Source organism: Clytia hemisphaerica, unplaced genomic scaffold (assembly GCF_902728285.1).
Source record: "Clytia hemisphaerica strain Z4C2 unplaced genomic scaffold, Clytia hemisphaerica genome assembly, whole genome shotgun sequence".
NCBI lineage: Eukaryota > Metazoa > Cnidaria > Hydrozoa > Leptothecata > Clytiidae > Clytia > Clytia hemisphaerica.
Window position 1 is genome coordinate 1,379,119 of NW_027103247.1, and position 19,370 is coordinate 1,398,488.

Consider the following 19,370-nt stretch of genomic DNA (forward strand, 5'->3'; position numbering starts at 1 on the left):
TAAAGGATACTAAAAAACAATTCCTGTGTAAATTTGAACAAAATTGGAGAAATTTTCACGGTGTTATGGCTGAAAATGATAGTTTTTGGACTTTGTCGTAATTTCATCACGGCTGGCGACCGTTCCTTTTGATTTTTCAAACCCGATACAGATTCTTTTCAAACATATCACTACAGTATGAGAATTAAATAAAGGATACTATTAAAACACAATTCCTGTGTAAATTTGAACTTTCAAACCCGAAACAGGTTTTTTCCAAATATACCACTATTCCATACACACTATTGTACCATTTTATTTGGTTTATCCTACTCTCCTCCAAGTATTATCCCAATTCAGAATAATGGTTAGCTAAAAGCCGTGGCCTCTAATTTAGGCTATTTTTCTCCCGGAAATTTTATCCGGACAATCAAATCAATGGCGCATCATGGCTTATCTATTGGCAAGTTTAGAAAAACATAAATGTATAACTATAAGAACTTGGAAATATTGACTTCTAAATGTTTATCTCCTTTAGCTCTAATTTTGAACTTTTTAGTTGTGGATGAGCGGGCTGGGTGTTGGGTTGGTTCTTTAGGCAATCACTTAGAAGAGCTAAACTTCCAGCTGATTTATTTATTTGTTAAGATTATTTCTCATACTCGCTCTGCAATAGAATTATTACTTTGCTTTCTGATTAGTAGTTTGTGGGCAACGTTCTAACACAACTAACTCAACAAACTCATCCTTCACATCTTTTAATCTCTTAAGCCGGAGCTTCCAGCGCAGCTGGTTTATTTGACTTAGATTAAGAAAAAGGTCAGTAACTATTTCTGAAAATTTGATAGTAAAAAGTTAAAAGCTTCGAAAGTTTTCATGACGTCATATTTACACTTTCTTTAGGATCGATTTTCTCGAGTTAGGTTGAGAAATCATATATATCCACTTAAAAGTATTCTATATCGATTTTTGAGAGCTTTCGAATGGCGGTCTTAGATTTCAATTTTGATAAGTTTGAATTTTTGATTTTTTTTTGTCTCGGACAGGTTAAATTGACGTTACGGACATAAAGGAAAAGCGTTCTAACTTTTTATAGCAAAATTTTCAGATATGGTTGCTGACCATTTTTATAATCTACGTTAAAAAACGCTTCGATCGGTATATAATATGTATATGTTGATTCTCATAATTTTTTCAGTTAGCCTATGGGCACGCATGACGTCATCAGTTACTAAAATATTACCGGACACGTCCGGTAAGTAATTTCAACAACTCCGGTTGATGGTTTCTAGATATTTAGGTTGTATATTATCAATTAAAAGTGGTTTGGGATTGTTCGCACCCCGTCCAATTTTTTTGTGACCTCAGCTGCCTGTCTTTATTTTTACATAAGCGTTTCTGTTTCATATCAGGCACATATTTCATATCAGGACAGGGTCTCCTAATTGTTTTATTGTCCTGATGTAAACAAAAAATGTTTTTCTTTTCCTTTTTCTGATCGATCTTGCTCCACATCCGTGTCAATTCAATATCAAAAAGCTTGTAAAATAAAATTAATGAGTAAGCAAACGATATCACTCTTATTTAAAAACAAAACCTTTAAAAGTAAAAGCAGTGGTCACACTTACAGAAGGGTTTTTGGCATAGTAGATTTGTTGTGGGTAAATCTTGAAATACGTTTGCTTCCAACGCTGAAATGATTAATAAGAAAACAATTATTGGTCAAAAGAAAAATACAGCCTTTGCTCCACCTGGAAGTGACGATTGAAAAAAAATTGAAGTTGACTCTTTTTAAAGAGCGTCTTTATAACATAATATTTTCGTCCAATTAAAAAGATTGATGACCGGTTTCTCCTTACAGGGAATGTCAGGTTCAGTATTGATCGATCTAGGAGTCGTCTCGTTAGAACCGTCTTACGCTTTAGTTTATACTGTCTGCCAGCTTGCAAAACACTGACACACAGTTTTTCGATCAAGTGCATTAATCCAGCGTGAACCACTAGGGAACAAGCCCAGCGCACTCTCGCCTCATCCACAGTGTATTGTGAAATCGATACCTAGCATTATCACCGACTAAAAGATGGGTACTTAAGAGCGATCGCAGTGGTTGTTAATGGAGACTGGCCTTAACAGTAGTCTTCTGCTCTTTCCGCGAAAAGGTAAAGGTCGGTCTCCATTTTCGCGCGACATGAGCGAAAACTTTTTGACGTTTGTATAAGGTCATTGGTCGGTTAAATAATGAAGCAATTCCATTGGTCGAAATTGACGTAACGAATGAAAAAAGTTCTTCCTTCAACTTTTTTTTTTGTTCGCGCGAAACCTTTTTATGACGTAATCTTTTCTTCAGGCAAAAAGAGGTTAAGAAAAAAACGGTCGCCTATTTCGCGCGAAAGTGGAGACCGGCGTTAACATCGAGAGGTTTCTTTCATTTTCTTACCTGGAAAGAACCATTTTGTTTCATTAGATATCCTTCCTTGATGCATTCCTACAAAAAGAAAGAAAGTTGGAGAAAATGAAGTGAATTTTAAACTTAATATCATGAAAGAAAGTGCTGAGAAGAAGCACTCGATAACAGTAAGGTCGCGAATTTTTATACTTTATCGGGGAAAACTTCGTCGGGGAAAAGTGAGGAAATTTTGGCCAAGTGACGAAAATTTTTCCCGGTCTTAATGCGTTTACCAACTACCAGCAAGTGACGAATATTTTTCCCGACGAAAATTTTTCCCGACGAAGTTTTCCCCGATAAGGTAAGAACATTCATTTTAAAAACTTTGGATGTTCTTAACTTTGTTGCGCGCAGACCGCGTAAAAATATAAAAAACAGTGGGGTGGAAAGGTGAAGTTGTTCTTAATATTTTGGTCATGGAAGTCCTATTTGTTGTAGAGCGTCTATTTTTTCATTGAAAATTAAGTTTAAATCGTGTTAGAATTGTATGTATGCTCATGCCTACAAAAACAGTTTTGGGACCGGAGGGCTCTTTTGACATTAACTGTTGACTCATTTTTGTCGTTGAACATGGATTAAAAGAAGACAGCCATTTAAGTGAAGTTGAACCTCCCACTGTAACCTGTAACCATAACCTCTCTTCAATGCGAAGCACAGAATATCATATTCGTTTACACACTAGATAGGCTAACTACTCACACATTTCCCGTGAAAGTATGTCTAGTTTTCAAGTCGACTAGTCCGCCATGTTGCTTTCCAATTTACCTTAGATTTTCGAACGTTCCAATTTCAAAACATTCGAATTGTACTGTTGACGACCAAAATCGAAAACAAGATGGCAGACTAGTCAGCTCTAAACGCTTCCTGTATCGATCCAGTCAAATATATCGGACGGAGGATCGAGACAAAAATACCATTAGATGCTAGAAATTTCCAACATGTTTCGGCCAGGGCCGTTTTCAAGGTCCAGTCAAATAGTTAGAGATCAGTGGTGTGAAGTAGAAAACTGAAAAAGAATATCCATAATCATAGCACGGAGGAGGCTAAAAGTTCTGGTGACATTTCTCTCAGAACATTCACCTTTTGAGGACGGCGGAATGACTGAAACGATTTTTAGCAGCATGTAGCTAAATCCAGGACGGTAAAAGTAGCGCTGATTTACTGTCGTCCTCAGTCAGTCAGAATTTAGACACATCAAAAACTAACCGTCACTCTCGCAGGAAGAGCACTATATACATAGACTCGCTGATGTATTTCCGACTGGACAGATATCATGGATCAAATTTTCCAAACTTAGTTGGGTGGAAAATTGGTTTCAGGATGCAGGTAACTTAGTTCTGTGTTATAAATAATGTGACGAAAGTAAGTTAGGCGATTGGAGTCAACCTCTAGCTATTGAGGGAACCTCTCGGATCACTTAACCTTTTCCTTCGATCAGGGTTTCCCTTATCAGAGACAAGTCTACGGACACGTAGTAATAATGGTACACTAATAGATCTCGATCAACATCCAATTCTGTCTTTCCAATTAAGTAAAATAACTATCAAATAAGTGTAACATAAAACATCAAATTTTTCAGGGTCCTCCTTCTGCTCTAAGTTCTCATTTTCAAGTTTTATTGTTTCTAGCCCTACTATCTTCCAAGTCCTCTTGTTTCGATCTCCCCTTCTCGAGTCCTTGATCTTTTTCTTTTGCTCGCTCATATTTTGTCGCCCTATTCTGGGGGACTGAGCTCGAGGGCTCGAGTCCCACTCTATTGATGTCTATTCATCTTTCAGTTCATTAACATCGTTTTGGCTCTGTTTGCATTATTTATCAATGATTAGTTTATAGCTTCACAATAACAACCTCAATCTAATAATAGAGTGGTAACACGTGTAACGACTTTAAAGGTTTTGTTTTTACATAAGTGTTCCCGTTTCATATCAGACACATATTTCATATCGGGACAGTGTCCGCCTATTGTTATATTATGCTGATATAAGCAAAAAATTGTTTTTCTTTCCATCTTTCTGACCAATCTTGCTCCACATCCGTGTCAATCCAATGTGAAAAAGCAAATGAGTAAGCAAATGATATCACTCTTATTTAAAAACAAAACCTTTGTAGCAGCAAACCGTTAGAGAAAGGACCGGAAATAGACTTTCGAATCGCTAGTGCAGCTGATCAACAAATGACCTATATGCAGTTCTTTGACTACAGGCGATTTCTACCTTCATTTTATTGTTTTAAATCATTATCATTTTTTTAAGTGAATCAAAACCAAATTTGAGACATTAAATTTCAATTGTGAATGACTGATGAGTCGATTGTATGACGCATTCATTTTAAGTGCATTTCGCTGATAACAATTCACGATTTTCATAAGGAAATTCATTCAAATACCTATATCAAATGCTTATCAACAATCAGTAACGTAACATATTGGCAATTTTGGCTATGTTACCGTTTTTCGAAAATTGAAGTTCGAGCGAGAATGTCAGTTTCGGGCCTTCAGCTTGATTTCATCGAATATTTCGATCTGGGAGGGATTTATTGGTTTCTAGGCTATATTTCAAGCCCTACCAGACTATTTCTTAACTTTTGGATGCTCAGATCCTAAGGTCTTAAGTCTAGCGTTAAAACTCAGAGTTAAAACTCTACCCTTCCAACCTAATTTAGAGCGCTTCCAAATTGTTTGTGGTTATAAAATTTCGAGGGGAATTTCCCTTTTGTACCAAGTATTTTGGCACTGATTGTAGACCAAAAACTTTAAAGAACAACGGCGAATTGGTTGTCCGTAAAAGGAGAATAAATTTCTTCATGCTCGATTCAGCCTAGTACACTTTATAAGAACATCTAAAAATTCTAAGGATTCAGAATTTCTTAACTTTTTTAGTTTTAAGCCTTAAAATGTTCTCAACATGTTCTGAATATTTCACTATTTTGTGAGTATTGTGTGGAATTTGCTATAAAATCGAGCCTTAAAATATTCTCAAATTGTTCTTGATTTTGGCCATCGAAACCTTATGTTCTTATATAGTTTGTTCTTATAAAAGACGTTTAAGTAGATAAAATAAAAATGAGTGATGAAAATTACTTGAATTATTGACCTCGTGTCTCAATGAAATAGTAGTTTTTCTGTGGACTGAACGACTTCGACGGATCATATTGATAGGACGTCTAAAGCCACATGAACCCATGCATAAAATTTCTGCCACAAAATAAAAGCTCAAACAAATCTCAAGAGCTGCTCGTCAAAGTTTCTCCGATATGATTTTTTGCAGCTCTGCAAACTCTCTGCTTTATGTATAGAAACCTCTGTATTATGTCATCTTCAACAGTCTTCACAAAAAATTCTGGTCAAGTATCTTTTAAGGATGGAATAAAAAGTTCTCCTTATCTATACCACATAGCTTTTGCAAGGTGAAGAAGGATATAAAATAATTCAGGAAAGAAAAAGGAAATTTTTATACGTCTTCCTCGTTTAGCTTAAGCAATAATTTTCGTGTTGTATAAAAGCAGAGTCGAGAGTTTTCTTCACTCGGTCACAGTTTGAACATGATAAATTATTAAATAGAACATTGTTAATTGAAAATATTGTAGCGAAAAAGAAAAGTGAAGTATAGATGCATACAGACTGAGAATCAGTATTTAGTTTAAAAGTCAAGAGAGAATAGAAGAAATAATTCTGAGACAAAAGCACAATCGGTAATAACAAAGATATTTAAAAAAACTTTAATACGAGAGTATTTAGCAAAATATTGAAGACATGCTAAGTGTTTTGGTAAACATTATACCAAACAAAGTTTGTTGATGAAAGTTTCCAAACTCATTATCACAGCTCAAATCTTCACTTTTAAGAATATTTATAAAAATACTCTTTAAAAAAGTCTTAGAGAGAGTCTCACTATTTAGGTACTGAATAGGCTTTTAGAAGTTTTGCAAAATAAATTTAATACTTTTAACATCCCATGTCGATCCATACAAAGTTTTGTAGCCAGATGTCTGATGTCAGATGTTTGAATACCATTGGCAGTAGATAGATGTGCTTTGGATTTTGTATAGAGACTGGGATACACATACATGCCTAGTACACGTTTTTTTTCATAAGAACAAATTATATAAGAACATAAGGCTCAGGTGGCCAAAATCTTAAGAATAATTTAAGAACAGTTTTTTAAGGCTTTGTGGGCTTTAAAGCACCTGTTTTCTTAGGAAAATGGACAAAAATACTCAAAAATGCAGAAATAAGAACATGTTAAGAACATTTTTAGGCTTGAAACCCGAAAAGTTAAGAACATCTGAAGGCTTCAAAAATTTTGGATGTTCTTATTAAAAAAACGTGTACATGCCTGGAACACTGTACCTCACTAGACAAGACAAGACATGGACATAGAAATACTCCTTCCAAAGTAAGAATAGACCCTAATCTAGGTCAGAGACAATTGCACAGAAATTTACCGTTAGTATGTTTTGGTCTCTCTTGTGCTACCTTGAGGGCTAAATTTTTCTAGGCTAACTCAAGGACCCGTATCTAATTCCAGACTACCCTCTTCTAGGGTGGCCAAAAAAGGGTTTCATAGTGGGTACCCCCCCCCCTTGAAAAAGGGTTTTTGAGAATTTTACTGAATTTAAAAGAAGAGGGGGCTTGTGAAAATTTCAAATAAAAGGGGTGGCTTGGACAAAAAGAGGGAGGTTGATTTTTTAAGGGGGGGCTTGGAAGATTTGGCAATTTGCAAAAGAGTGTTTTCCATTCATTTTTAAATTTCTCAACAATTATTATATATTTCCATTCATTTGAATGAAGCAAAAACTCTGTTTCTATAACTCTTGATGGAGTATGTTGCTTTTTCAACCTTTGCAAGACAGCTGCTTTTGTAAAAGGTTTCATAAAAGGTCGAAAAAAGAGGGGGGGGTTGAATTTAAACCTGGGACGAGGAGGGGGTTGTGGAATTTTCATTTTTATAAGGGGGGTTGAGCTAAAAGAGTGGGTTTCCATTTTTAAGGGGGGGCTTGATACCCCTCTGCCCATTATGGGTTTAAAATTAATAAAATTAACGAAATTTTTACTCACGTTCATCAAGAATCATGTGCGTGAGTAAAAATTTCGTCATTTTTCCTAACGGAAATACTCCAAAAAAAGCCGGAATTTCATCCGTGTTTTCAAATTTTAGTAACAAAAAGGAATCAAATCCGGCTTTTTCGGGTGTTTCCGATAAGAAAAAGACGTGATCTTGACCTAGGATTGCGAATTTTGTCCGAAATAATTACTAATGTGTATATTTTTATAAATTCCCTTTTCACATTGTAAATGAGGAAAAGTAAAGGAACATTTTTGTGTACAACATTTCCCTATATCAAACATAATTTTCAAAAATGAGGCCTGGAGACTAGTTTATAGTCCTATTCATACCGATCCAAAACGAATATCAAATCTTCAATTTCCAATCCATAAGCATATTTCTTACAATAACCAGATCTCGAAAACGTCCTAGAGCGTTATTTAACAACATGGATTAGCATTCTCATTTTCTTTCTGAGAAAATTTAGAATGAAATTTGGCCAAAAACTTTAATGATAAGTCTGATGATCGACAGGGACTGGAAAAATCTCCTTTTAAAAACTCTCCTCGATTCTTTTAAACAATGTCTGTAGTGTGTTTTGATTGCTGCAACTACATTATTCTAAAATTTTAAAAATTTTCAAGCCATCTTTAACAAGTAGAGAATATGAATCATGATATATGAATCAATTTTGTAACATGAATGTCGATAAAAACTTTTCAGGGTCAAATCTGTAAAGCCATCGTTCAGCCAAACTTTGATGGAACAGATCCGGCGGAAGCGGGGAGACAGGGGAGACTTCAGCCTCCCCAGTTTTGAGCAAATGAGACTTTTTTCTCAAATTCCTAGTGAATTTTATCTCATTTTGAGCCTTCAGCCTCCCCACTTTTACGGTTGTTCCGCCGGGCCTGCGGTATATAGTCAGAAGAAACAGGTGTAGGTTCTATTCTGGTCGGTTCAGAGTAAAGAAATGAAGATTTCTATAAGCAAAATTCCAGGTTCATGAGTAAAAGATTGTACATGAAATAGTCAAGGAAATCAAATCAAATCATGGAGAACGGTGAAGAATATAGTGCTCGATTACAAATAGAGCTAAATTCAATTTAATATGTTTCCTTTCAAAAATTGAAAACAACCATTACACGGTGTTTCACGCACAAGGCGATCATCAGGACTAAAGAACGTCAAGGACTAAAGAATTTAGGCAGCTAGCTATCCATTCCCTAGTATTTTTTTTGCGAGCCGTCAACCCCGCCTTTTTCTTTTATCCGTTTAACAAATGGCAATTTTCAAATTAAATTTGAAAATGTTAACACACTTCGATTGGACTTTAATTGTAACTTTTGTAACTAAATTTGTTAAAGTCCATATATTACTGTATTGATGGTTCTCGGGTAACCTGACTTTAAAATGTGTGCCAAAACTTTTTCGATAGATGAAAAATTCATTACACGCTTTTTTTATAAGAATAGTGCACTTTGGTTGAGGGTGAGCATTATTCTTATTGTTCTTTTGTTCTAATCAATAGGCCTATTAAGTTTTAACTTCGAAATCTCACTCTTAAATTCTTATAGAAGTTATTCTTATGAAAAAGTGTGTATTTTTTTACTTTGATTCACTTAAGTTTTGAATGACAAAGATTCATTTAGGCTTTCCCTTAAAATAAAGATAGAAAAAAGATGAGTGGTAAGAAAAAGCTCCAAGGAACTTGCCAAGTATTTTAGTAGAAGGACTCTAGAAAGAGAAGCTACCGAATCTTGAAACTATAGAACGGTAGATATTAAATCTCAAACTTGCCGTACATTTAGGTAGAAGGAATCTGGAAAGAGAAGCTACCGAATCTTGAAACTATAGAACAATAGATATTAAATCTCAAACTTGCCGAATATTTAGGTAGAAGGACTCTGGAAAGAGAAGCTACCGAATCTTGAAACTATAGAACGGTAGATATTAAATCTCAAACTTGCCGTACATTTAGGTAGAAGGACTCTGGAAAGAGAAGCTACCGAATCTTGAAACTATAGAACGATAGATATTAAATCTCAAACTTGCCGTACATTTAGGTAGAAGGACTCTGGAAAGAGAAGCTACCGAATCTTGAAACTATAGAACAATAGATATTAAATCTCAAACTTGCCGAATATTTTAGTCAAAGGACTCTAGAAGGAAAGGAAAATCTACTATATCTTGAATCTTTTAAACGTTTTCTAAAACCTTACCATTGGAATCTAACCAAAGAAGATACCAAAAAAAAGAAAGATATTCTCTCCCGAAAAACGATGAAAGCAAATAAATCCAAGAAAAAATGAACCCACTATTGGTCCTTCAAAGACAATTTTTTTTTCAAAAAGATAAATATGCGATGAAATTAAAACAGATAACGAATCAAATAAATTAAAAACCAAAACAAAAAAAAGGACTAGGGAGTTCAAAATTTCCTAAAATTAATCTTCAATACAACCAGCCATGAGAAATAAATAGCCCCTATTTCAAACTATTTTTACTTAGAAAATAATAGAAAGAAGATTTTTGAAATTATAGGCAACAATATAAAACTAGTTGTTTAAGAAACTATTTGAAAAGATGAGATATTAGGCTTAAGAGAGAGATACTATTTTACCTAAAAACTAAATTGGACAACTATTACGAGTTCAATATCCTGCAAACAGAGAAAAACTTTGAAATTTTTTGATTTTAGGGAATAATAATTTGATTTTAAGAATAATTATATTGGACTTTTAATTTAAAAATAATGATACCAAAAATGTTCTTAAAAAATAAATTTAAAACGTCAAAGATTCCCCCTGGGTAACCCATGAGCGAATATTGTAAATAAACATCTTGAAATTTAAGACATTTAATTTCTTTATAAAATTAAAACATGAGTGGTATGAAAACTCGCGAATAGAAACAACCATTTTTGGCCTCTTTCGCGATAGATATGAAACCTAAGGGATAACTTAAGCATTTCACACTTTTTATAAAGAGCAGCCAATTTTTATCAGATTCGATGAATACTTGTCACTTGGAATCAGATCTTCGTTGGCAGATTGTAATTTTTATCCAATGATTCGTGAAAGTTTATTCTCACGAACCGCCACGAAAAGTATTTTTTCCACAAATTCACGAAAGTATGTTGTAAATTTTTCAACATGGTAAAAGTTTCTGCGCTCGAAAGTTTGTACGCCTAAAGAAATCAGAAATCTACTGGCTACATAATTCAAAGTAAAGAGTTCCACCAGTATTTTGTGATGAGTTTAGCCTTCAGCAGCTGGTGCTTCCTTGATTGGATTCCGAATAGTTTGTTCCTAATTGATTAATTCAAACGGATTTTGGCTTCAAAGGTCCTTGAGATTTTAATGCAAATCGGAGATTTTTAAGAAAGTAAGAAGGTCTTCAAAACAGTCAAGAGTAAAGAAGTTTCTGGCAATTCACAAAACAATTGCCATTCAACAATACATAGTTTTAGCCTACAAAATAATAACTAAATTGATCATATATATATATAAATCAATTTCAATGTCTCATAGTCGAACGTGCGCAACGCACTGGGCTCAACTTCAGTGCCTTCAAACTAATCATAGGCCCAATTGTAGAACCCCAGATATTCACCCAAGGAACAAGTGTGCAAAATTTCAGCCAAATCGAACAATTTTTGAAGCCTCCAGGCTGCCCCAAAGTTTTAGCCTCGTTTTGGCGAAAACTCGTCCCCAGGCCCCAAAAATTAAAAAATTTTGAAAAATAAAAGAAATACGTCCTCAGATAATCACCTAAGGAACAAGTGTGCAAAATTTCAGCCAAATCGAACAATTTTTGAAGTCTCCAGGCTGCCCCAAAGTTTTAGCCTCGTTTTGGCGAAAACTCGTCCCCAGGCCCCAAAAATTAAAAAATTTTGAAAAATAAAAGAAATACGTCCTCAGATAATCACCTAAGGAACAAGTGTGCAAAATTTCAGCCAAATCGAACAATTTTTGAAGTCCCCAGGCTGCCCCAAAGTTTTAGCCTCGTTTTGACGAAAACTCGTCCCTAGGCCCCAAAAATCAAAATTTTTAAAAAATGAAAAAAACACCCCCAGATATTCACCCAAGGAACAAGTGTGCCAAATTTCAGCCAAATCCAAGCATTTTTGAAGTCTCCAGGCTGCCCTAAAGTTTTTGTGACAGACAGACAGACAGACACACACACAGACAGACGAACATTGTCAGATTGTAGCTCAACTGAAGTTGAGAACTGATCGAAGTGTTTGTTTTATATAAAGGACTTTTTCAGAAAATCAGGAACGACTACAAAAATGTAACTTTGCACAATTCTTAGATGGTCAATATCCATTACAGGTGATCATTTTATCCCTTCGTGCCTTCTTGGGGGGAGAGGGCAAAGAGAAATATAAATTGGCATCTTTGATAAAAATTTTGGCATCATCGATGACGCCATTGCTACCTGATAACGTCATCATTAAAATACCAAAAATATGACCCCCTCTAACTTTTTCAGCGTGACATTTTTTTGGGGCATAGGATCAATTTTTTGACACCTGTTGATATAGTTTATTTTGCAGACCAGCCTAAAACTACACACATTTGCCTAAACATCCCTAGACAAGCTTGCAGCCAAAATTTCAGCAAAATTTAAATTTTACACACTGTCTTAGATGGTCAATACATATCACTGGAAGAAATTCAGGTCAAAAGCTCCAGAACTTCCTTAGTTTCAACAGGTGGTCAACGTGTATTTAATGTTAATGTAATGTTAATGTATATATTCTTTAAAGTCGAAAAATGTGTACAAATCTGTACTAGCTTTAAGCTAATAGAGTTCGACTGCCTATTTTACAAAATGAATCATTCATCATCATCTGTTAATGCCCAATCGCTGACGATTTCTTCTGTAGAGCATTTTGGTTTATAATTGGAAGATATTTTTATTTGGTTTTGTAATTTTTTAACGATGCGTAGTTTTGTTCTTGGGCTTCCTCTTACGCACCAGTTGAATCCTTTATTGTTATTGTCTTTGTTAAGTTTCTTCGCTTGTTCGTGCATCTCCTTGATCTTTTTCCGTTCGTTGATTGTGAAATCTTCCGTTATACTTACCTGAAAGAAACAAGTTTCTTTTAGCATGTGTAAATTCTTCATGATAAGATCTTTGTCATGTTGACTTTGCAGGGTGACTTTCAGAGGACGGCCATTCTTTGTTTTTCTGTTTCCTAATCTGTGGTGAGTAACATTGATTTCTGGAACATTGATGTCATCTAGGAGTTCTCGGAACCGAAATATGTCATATTTTTTCCCATTTTCTTCTTCTTCCTTATCTGGGCCTGAATATTCGAGAAACCCGTGAACGATCATATTCAGTTTTCTAGATTCTATGTCTCTCTTTTCACTGTCTTCCTTCCGTTTTTGTTCTTCGGCAGATTTTAAGTCTTCTTTGTGCTTTTTGGTAATCTCAGCGTATGTTTTCTTTGATGTTTCAGTCATTATTTCTGCTGTGTGCTTTATTTCTTCCTTAATCATGCTTCTTGTCTTCTCCTCCATCTCTTGTAGTTTTCCTGCCAGAAAGGTTTTGAGGTCATTTTTGATGGAATCACGGGTTTTTGTGTTGGTGTTGACCTCCTTGTTCAGTTTTTGTATGACCTCGTCTTTCTTTTTAAGTTCATTTTGCATCATATGTTGAGTGTTTTTCCCCACTTTATTTCTTAGGTTTTTCGTTATTCGTACGCAGTTTGAACATAAGTAATGATCGTTGTAAGATGTCACGAATATTTGTAGTTGATACAGGGGTAGCTGTGTGCACTCATAATGAACTGATCTTTTACATTTTTTGCATGTTAAGCGATCCAGGTCATCGTCTTCAGTACATCTTGACGGCGTGCAAGCTTGAGGTGGTGAGGCTGCTTCGAAAGGCTGATCTATATCCATTTTGATGTTATTTTCATGAATTTTGATGTTTTTATTGGTTTTCAGCCATTTTTTCGAAGAGCGTTGCAAAAGCGTCTGATCTAGTTGACGTCAAATAAAAACTGTTTAACAGAGCAGTCTGTACTAAATACTCATGGGAACGAATATTTTTCTGTTACTAGTCTCTTTTTTTGACAAATCAGCCTTCGAGGACAAATTTCAGTTAAATCGAATGAGTTAATATATGATTTTGGCCAAAGTTTATATTCTGGTCTGTAAAATACCAACCAGACAGTTGGTGGAACCAAAATTTTGCAAATCATCTTTGATTACCCATACCTACCCAAGGAATTTAAATAAAAGAGATTGTTTTATTAAAGTTCCTTGATCTACCACTGGTCAAAATTTCAACAATCCCATGTTTTTTTACTAATCGTCCCAAGTTAGAGCTGTTGACAGTAGTTATTTGAAACACAGTAAGATAAAAATTAAACACGCGGTTAATTTGATATCTATTATCATGTGAAATCATTACAATATTTTCACCCCTGGAGTCAAAATGGTATCCATCTAGCATAAGGTCTATTCAGTGATGAATACATATTTTATATTTTATTATGAATACTGTCTTATAGGGCAAAGTCAAAATTTGGCCACAAGATCTCTAGAAAACACACTAGAAACGTTGGTCTATTGTCAACATCCCTCTTCTTATTTCGACATCCTTCTTTAGAGATAGGAATGATAGGAAGGTTGAAATCACGATAGACAGGCAATTTTTCATGCCCTTTTAGCGTCCGGTTATCCGACGCTGCCCCTACTTAAATCACTAAAATTTTGGTAAAAACAGCCTTTTCAGTGGGGCCAAAAAAAAAAGTAGTCTTGTTTCCGGAAATCGGCCGGGTGAACTTTTTTTTGGAAAAAAATATATCTCACCCGGCCGCAAATAGAAAAAAACTTTTTTTTTTGTGCAATCGAAGAAAAAAAACTTTTTTTCAAACTGAATATTTCAGACAAGTAAGCTAAAGAACGCAAAACGTTTTCTCAACATTATTTAGTTCTTCGTAGTAACAATATGTATTAGTTTTTACGATCCATTTAACGATTGTATTCAAAGATTTACGTATGTCACTTGTGTTTTGAAAAAGAAAATCTTCTGTCACGAATGTTTTCTACTTTCCTGTTTTATGTTGTTGTGAATAGAATTACCTTAGAGTACAGCTTCTTCTTAAAATTTCGTTTTTTTCAAGTAAAGAGACATCGAACCTGGATTATTTTTTCGTCCACGTCAATTAGAGTTTTTCTAGAAAAATTGAAAAAAAAAAATTTTCCGGCCGCCCGGGTGAGATTTTTTTTCGTCACCCGCATTTCCGGAAACAAAACTACTTTTTTTTTTGGCCTGGAAAAACACAAGAAAAAGTACCCTTTAAAATTGCAGAATTTTTTATGGTGCAATTGCATCCTTACCTAGCCTGTCAAAAACTTTATTTGCTTCCAATTGCTTCTTTGAATTTTGAAAGCCTTGGACTATCTTACTCAAAATTTAATGTAGAAAACAATGGCATTAAAAACTTTTGCCCAGTGTATGATGCATTTGCCTGATTTTGAAAAATCTGAACCTTTTATCTACTCAAGCAGTATAGTCCTAACTCTTCATATAAAATTTACGGGAAATGCATTTTTGGACTTTGTACCCAATGCTGCATGCAAGCACTTAAGCTAAAGTACTGCAAAAGTGGGACAAAAATCAGTTTTTTGAAGTTTGCAAGAAAACGCCACATAGAAGATCTTTTAAATTCAAAATAAAACTTTTCTGCTTTTCCTTTATTTTTTGCAAAAGTTCCTGAAATGAAAATAAAGGGACATATTGATCAATTGGTTTTTTCTGACATTCTTCCTTGGAAGAATATCAATCACTTTCGTTTCCCCCTTGAACGGGCGAGAAAAAATGATAAGCTCTCGTTCTTGCAATGGCAAATAAAGATGAGGCGGCAATCTTGCATTGAGGGCGCTAATTATTTTCCACCTTATTTTGCGCCCACAATAGAATGATCCAAATACAGGGGGGTTACAATGATAAACTATCTCATTTTGTTAGTGGTTATTTTCTAAGAGATACAAATAGTATATTGAAATTATTAACTTGATCATTTAAAGCATTTTATGGCGCAAATTTAAATATATACTAGTATATAGCTAAATAAAAAACAAATGATGGTAGTTCTTTTTTTCCTCAAACCCCCGGGAAAAGTTTTTTTGCTGATTTTGCTATTTTTACAAATCTCAGAGAAAAGAAAATAGGCATAGTTATCTGGGATAATTACGGGACATTTTTGACTTATTTGGGCATTAGTCTGAAAGTATTAATATAAGAGATCCGATCTTTTGATATCAAAGTATGCCCTTTACACAAGATTTATTACTTTTCCTTGAAATTTAGCAGATGTTTCTAAAATTTACTTTGTAATAAAGAGTTGACACAATATCTTTGTTTCAAACTCAGAGATTCATGGTGCTCAGGCACCAATCATCAGTGAAAAAAGATATTGTGTCAAATCTTTATTATAGCAAAGCTCTATTAACTTATCGAGCACTCTATGATGAGAAGATAAAAAACCTCTACAATAAAATTTATTTTAAAGATGTCCCCAAAATACCCCGCATTTTGGGGTAATTACGGAACACCCTTGGGGAAGATATGGGATAGGTATAAAATGTTATTGAAAAATCCAGATATCTTTCCAAAAGGTCATGATATTTGAGGTTTTGCATCCACTTGATGACTTCAAATCCTGAAGTGCTATCATTTAAAGGGCTTTCAACAAAATTAGTGACAATACAGGACAGTGCCCCATTTTTACCCCAGCTTTTTATCCATTTGGGGGTAATAACGGGACACTTCAATCAGTAATATTTGTTTAGAGTAATCTAGACCAACTGAAGTATATTTAAATGCAACCTTTTATTTAATGCAACAGGTTTTGAAAGACAAGAAAGAGTGTAGTTACAATTCCATTTTCCATTAAACTAGAAAATCAAGTTTGTAGTTTTCTTATAAAAAATAAACACTCCAAACTAAAACTTTAGTGTCCCATAATTACCCCAAGACTAAGATTTGACAATGAGGTAAATGTAAATATGGGACACACTTTTTAGAGATTAGATGCCTCGTTTGATAATGAGACTACCGGGTGACCCACGAAAAAGTTCAGACGTTTCCCGACGTCTTGAGGCCGAACAAATGTCCCAAAGTGCTTGGAGTTTTGATATTTAGAAAGTAGATATCCTAACTTAAAATTTGAGCCATCACTTTTTAAATTTGACCAACTTTGTTCTCTACTTATGAGCTTTTAAAGTCAAAATTCACTTTTCGAAAAGTGTAAAAAACACGTAAAAAAGAGGTATTTAATTCATGCAATCAATTAGAAAATCACTTACATTGACTTATTTAACGAGTTTTATGACATTAATAATTAATAAAAACACCTTTGAAAGTAATTTTTGTTTAAAACAAGACTAGTTTTTATAAAAATTGGCGCTTTCATAGATTTTTTTCAAAAACTGTATCAAAAACGTGAAAATACCAAATTTGATACCCCTTTTTTACGTGTTTTTTACACTTTCCGTAAAGTGAATTTTGACTTTAAAAGCTCACAAGCAGAGAACAAGTTGGTCAAATTTAAAAAGTGATAGCTCAAATTTTAAGTTAGGATATCTACTTTCTAAATATCGAAACTCCAAGCACTTTGGGACATTTGTTCGGCCTCAAGACGTTGGGGAAACGTCTGAACTTTTTCGTGGGTCACCCGGTATTATGATTTCCAACCATAGCATCTTGATCTCAGAATTCAGTCAAAATATAATCAAAGTGATTGCAGCTCTTCCTGACAATAAAGCTCGAAAAGTTCCTTCTATTAGAAACATCAAAAGTATATCGTGAAGTCGGGTAACTTGCATCAGTGGAAGGAAATTTGCATAGCCCTCAAATAACTGACCAAACAAAGCAGCAAAATTTCATTCAAAACAAATGAACTACACAGCTCCGCTCACAGCTCTACTCTACCATTTTTGTTTTGATTTAACTTTGTATTTTAATGACCAGACAGGTCATTCATTTGAGGGGTAAGCAAGTTTCCTTCCACTGATGCAAGTTACCCGATTTCACGGTATGTTAGAATAATCTCCAAAATCCTCTCCATTATCTGAATCCAAATTTATAATAATAACACCATTCTTAGGGGTGTCCCATATTTACCCCTTTATTTTAACTGTCCTGTAATTACCCCAGTTGACTATATAGCTTTTTTTTTCTAACCTAGGATTAGGAATATTGAAGTTCCACCTTAAAGTACACTGTACTGATAATAGGGTGGTCAGAGGAAATTTCAAACTTACTTGCAGAATACCAAACCAAGTTTAATGGAAAGCCATAACCATCAGAAGAAAAATGAGGGGTCATTTACCTTCCAATTCTTTAAAGTTCCAAAGATATTCCATTTTGAAGTTCAATTTTTCAAGCATTTTCGTGCACGCATCGCCATCCATTTTGTACCTTCATTACGGCACCAAAAGCGAAAGTGTTTTATGAAAAATTCCGCGCGGGAGGTTTGGTGCGAGTTTTATTTTCCGTAGATGTAGCTGAAACGGGGGTAATTACACCATAATCTTTCCCTTAGCGCTTGCCACCGGAAACAGCTTGATTCTTACTTTTTTCACATTTGGAAAGAAAAAACATTGTTCTTTCTAAAAAATTCACGTTCGATAAAAAAATTTGATTTTTTCAATGAAAAAAACGCATTTTAAGTACATAATTTGACTTCCTGAAAAATATACGTTGCTCCAACTAACGAACGTGGTACGTCTCAAAAGCTAAACTATCGCGGGGAACGATGCAAAAAATTCCAGGTCGATAGCTGTTTCGGGTGGCTAGCGCTTTGGATTTTAGAACCCCTGGATAAAAAATTTTGCCGTGCCGCGAACAAGAAGTTTGAAAAAACTCACCCGCGAGTACTCATTTTCAAATTTTGAAGGAAAATGAAGACATGATGTGCTGATTTTTTCTGCAAAAGAAAGCTGAATAAATACTCTACACTTTGGAAAAAATACTTATGTCAAAAGAGGTTTCCTTCCTTGAGGTATGTAAGTTTGAATATTTTTTTTCGAAAATCTATGTTTTGTTACTGCCGCACGCGTAAGGCCCGACCTCCCTACTGATAATGACATGTCGTTATTAATTTTGTTAGATCTGACAAATTGATGTTTGTAAGTGCACTTAATAGTTTCGATTCCCATTGAAGAATCATATTCTTCATGTATTATTCATATAAATATGTTATTAGATGCCGTTTTTTGTTTAAAAGCTTTTTTTAGTGCTAGCATGTCATCAAGCAATCTCAAGCAGGGCAGCAGGATTAATGCTAATGGTAAAGCATGCAATTGCACACCCAGCTGATTGCACACAGGCGTAAATTTTAACTGTGCATTGCACGCTTGCAGCCTAAGGAGTTAAGCCCGGAATTATAAGGACTGACTGTCTGTTGTATTATTATAAACATTACTGGGCTTATCAGCTTATTACTGCATTCCATATATTTTCATCATTCCAGACACTGACTGCTGACAAGTGAAAAGACAAACTCAAAAGTATACCTGCTCATTATCCTTCAAGGACCTTAGTCTTGTGATGGGAAGATGTTCAAGGGAGGAATACTTCCCATCACTTGTTTGGTGTTGGTGAGCCTCCTCTTCCTCGTGTTCATCGTCAGTCACTTTTGTGTAAAATTTGGAGGGTTTACGACAAGACTGGAACATTATATGATCGTCCTTATTCATGAAGTATAAAGTGCAAGGGTCTATAAATCAGTTTACAGTATTTAAAGATGCATTTGAATTGTCAAAAGTTTGTAATCAACATCTCACAACTTGAATTTGATCGATGATCGTGGAAAAATCCTTCCCCTTTCATTTTTGTTGGCCAATATTGTTTTGTTTTTCTAGCCTCGCTCT

At 34.7% G+C, this 19,370-nt stretch overlaps 1 protein-coding gene across 1 annotated transcript in view; it reads right to left on the reverse strand.

Moving 5' to 3' along the window:
* LOC136813451 (diacylglycerol kinase delta-like) overlaps positions 1 to 19,370 on the reverse strand; it is a 64,140-nt gene that overhangs the window by 41,385 nt on the left and 3,385 nt on the right. The window contains exons 2-3 of the mRNA XM_067070002.1: positions 2,417 to 2,464; positions 1,608 to 1,670 (exon numbers count right to left, since the gene is read on the reverse strand). Of these exons, the coding sequence (XP_066926103.1) occupies positions 1,608 to 1,670; positions 2,417 to 2,464 (111 nt within the window). The remainder of the gene's footprint in view (positions 1 to 1,607; positions 1,671 to 2,416; positions 2,465 to 19,370) is intronic.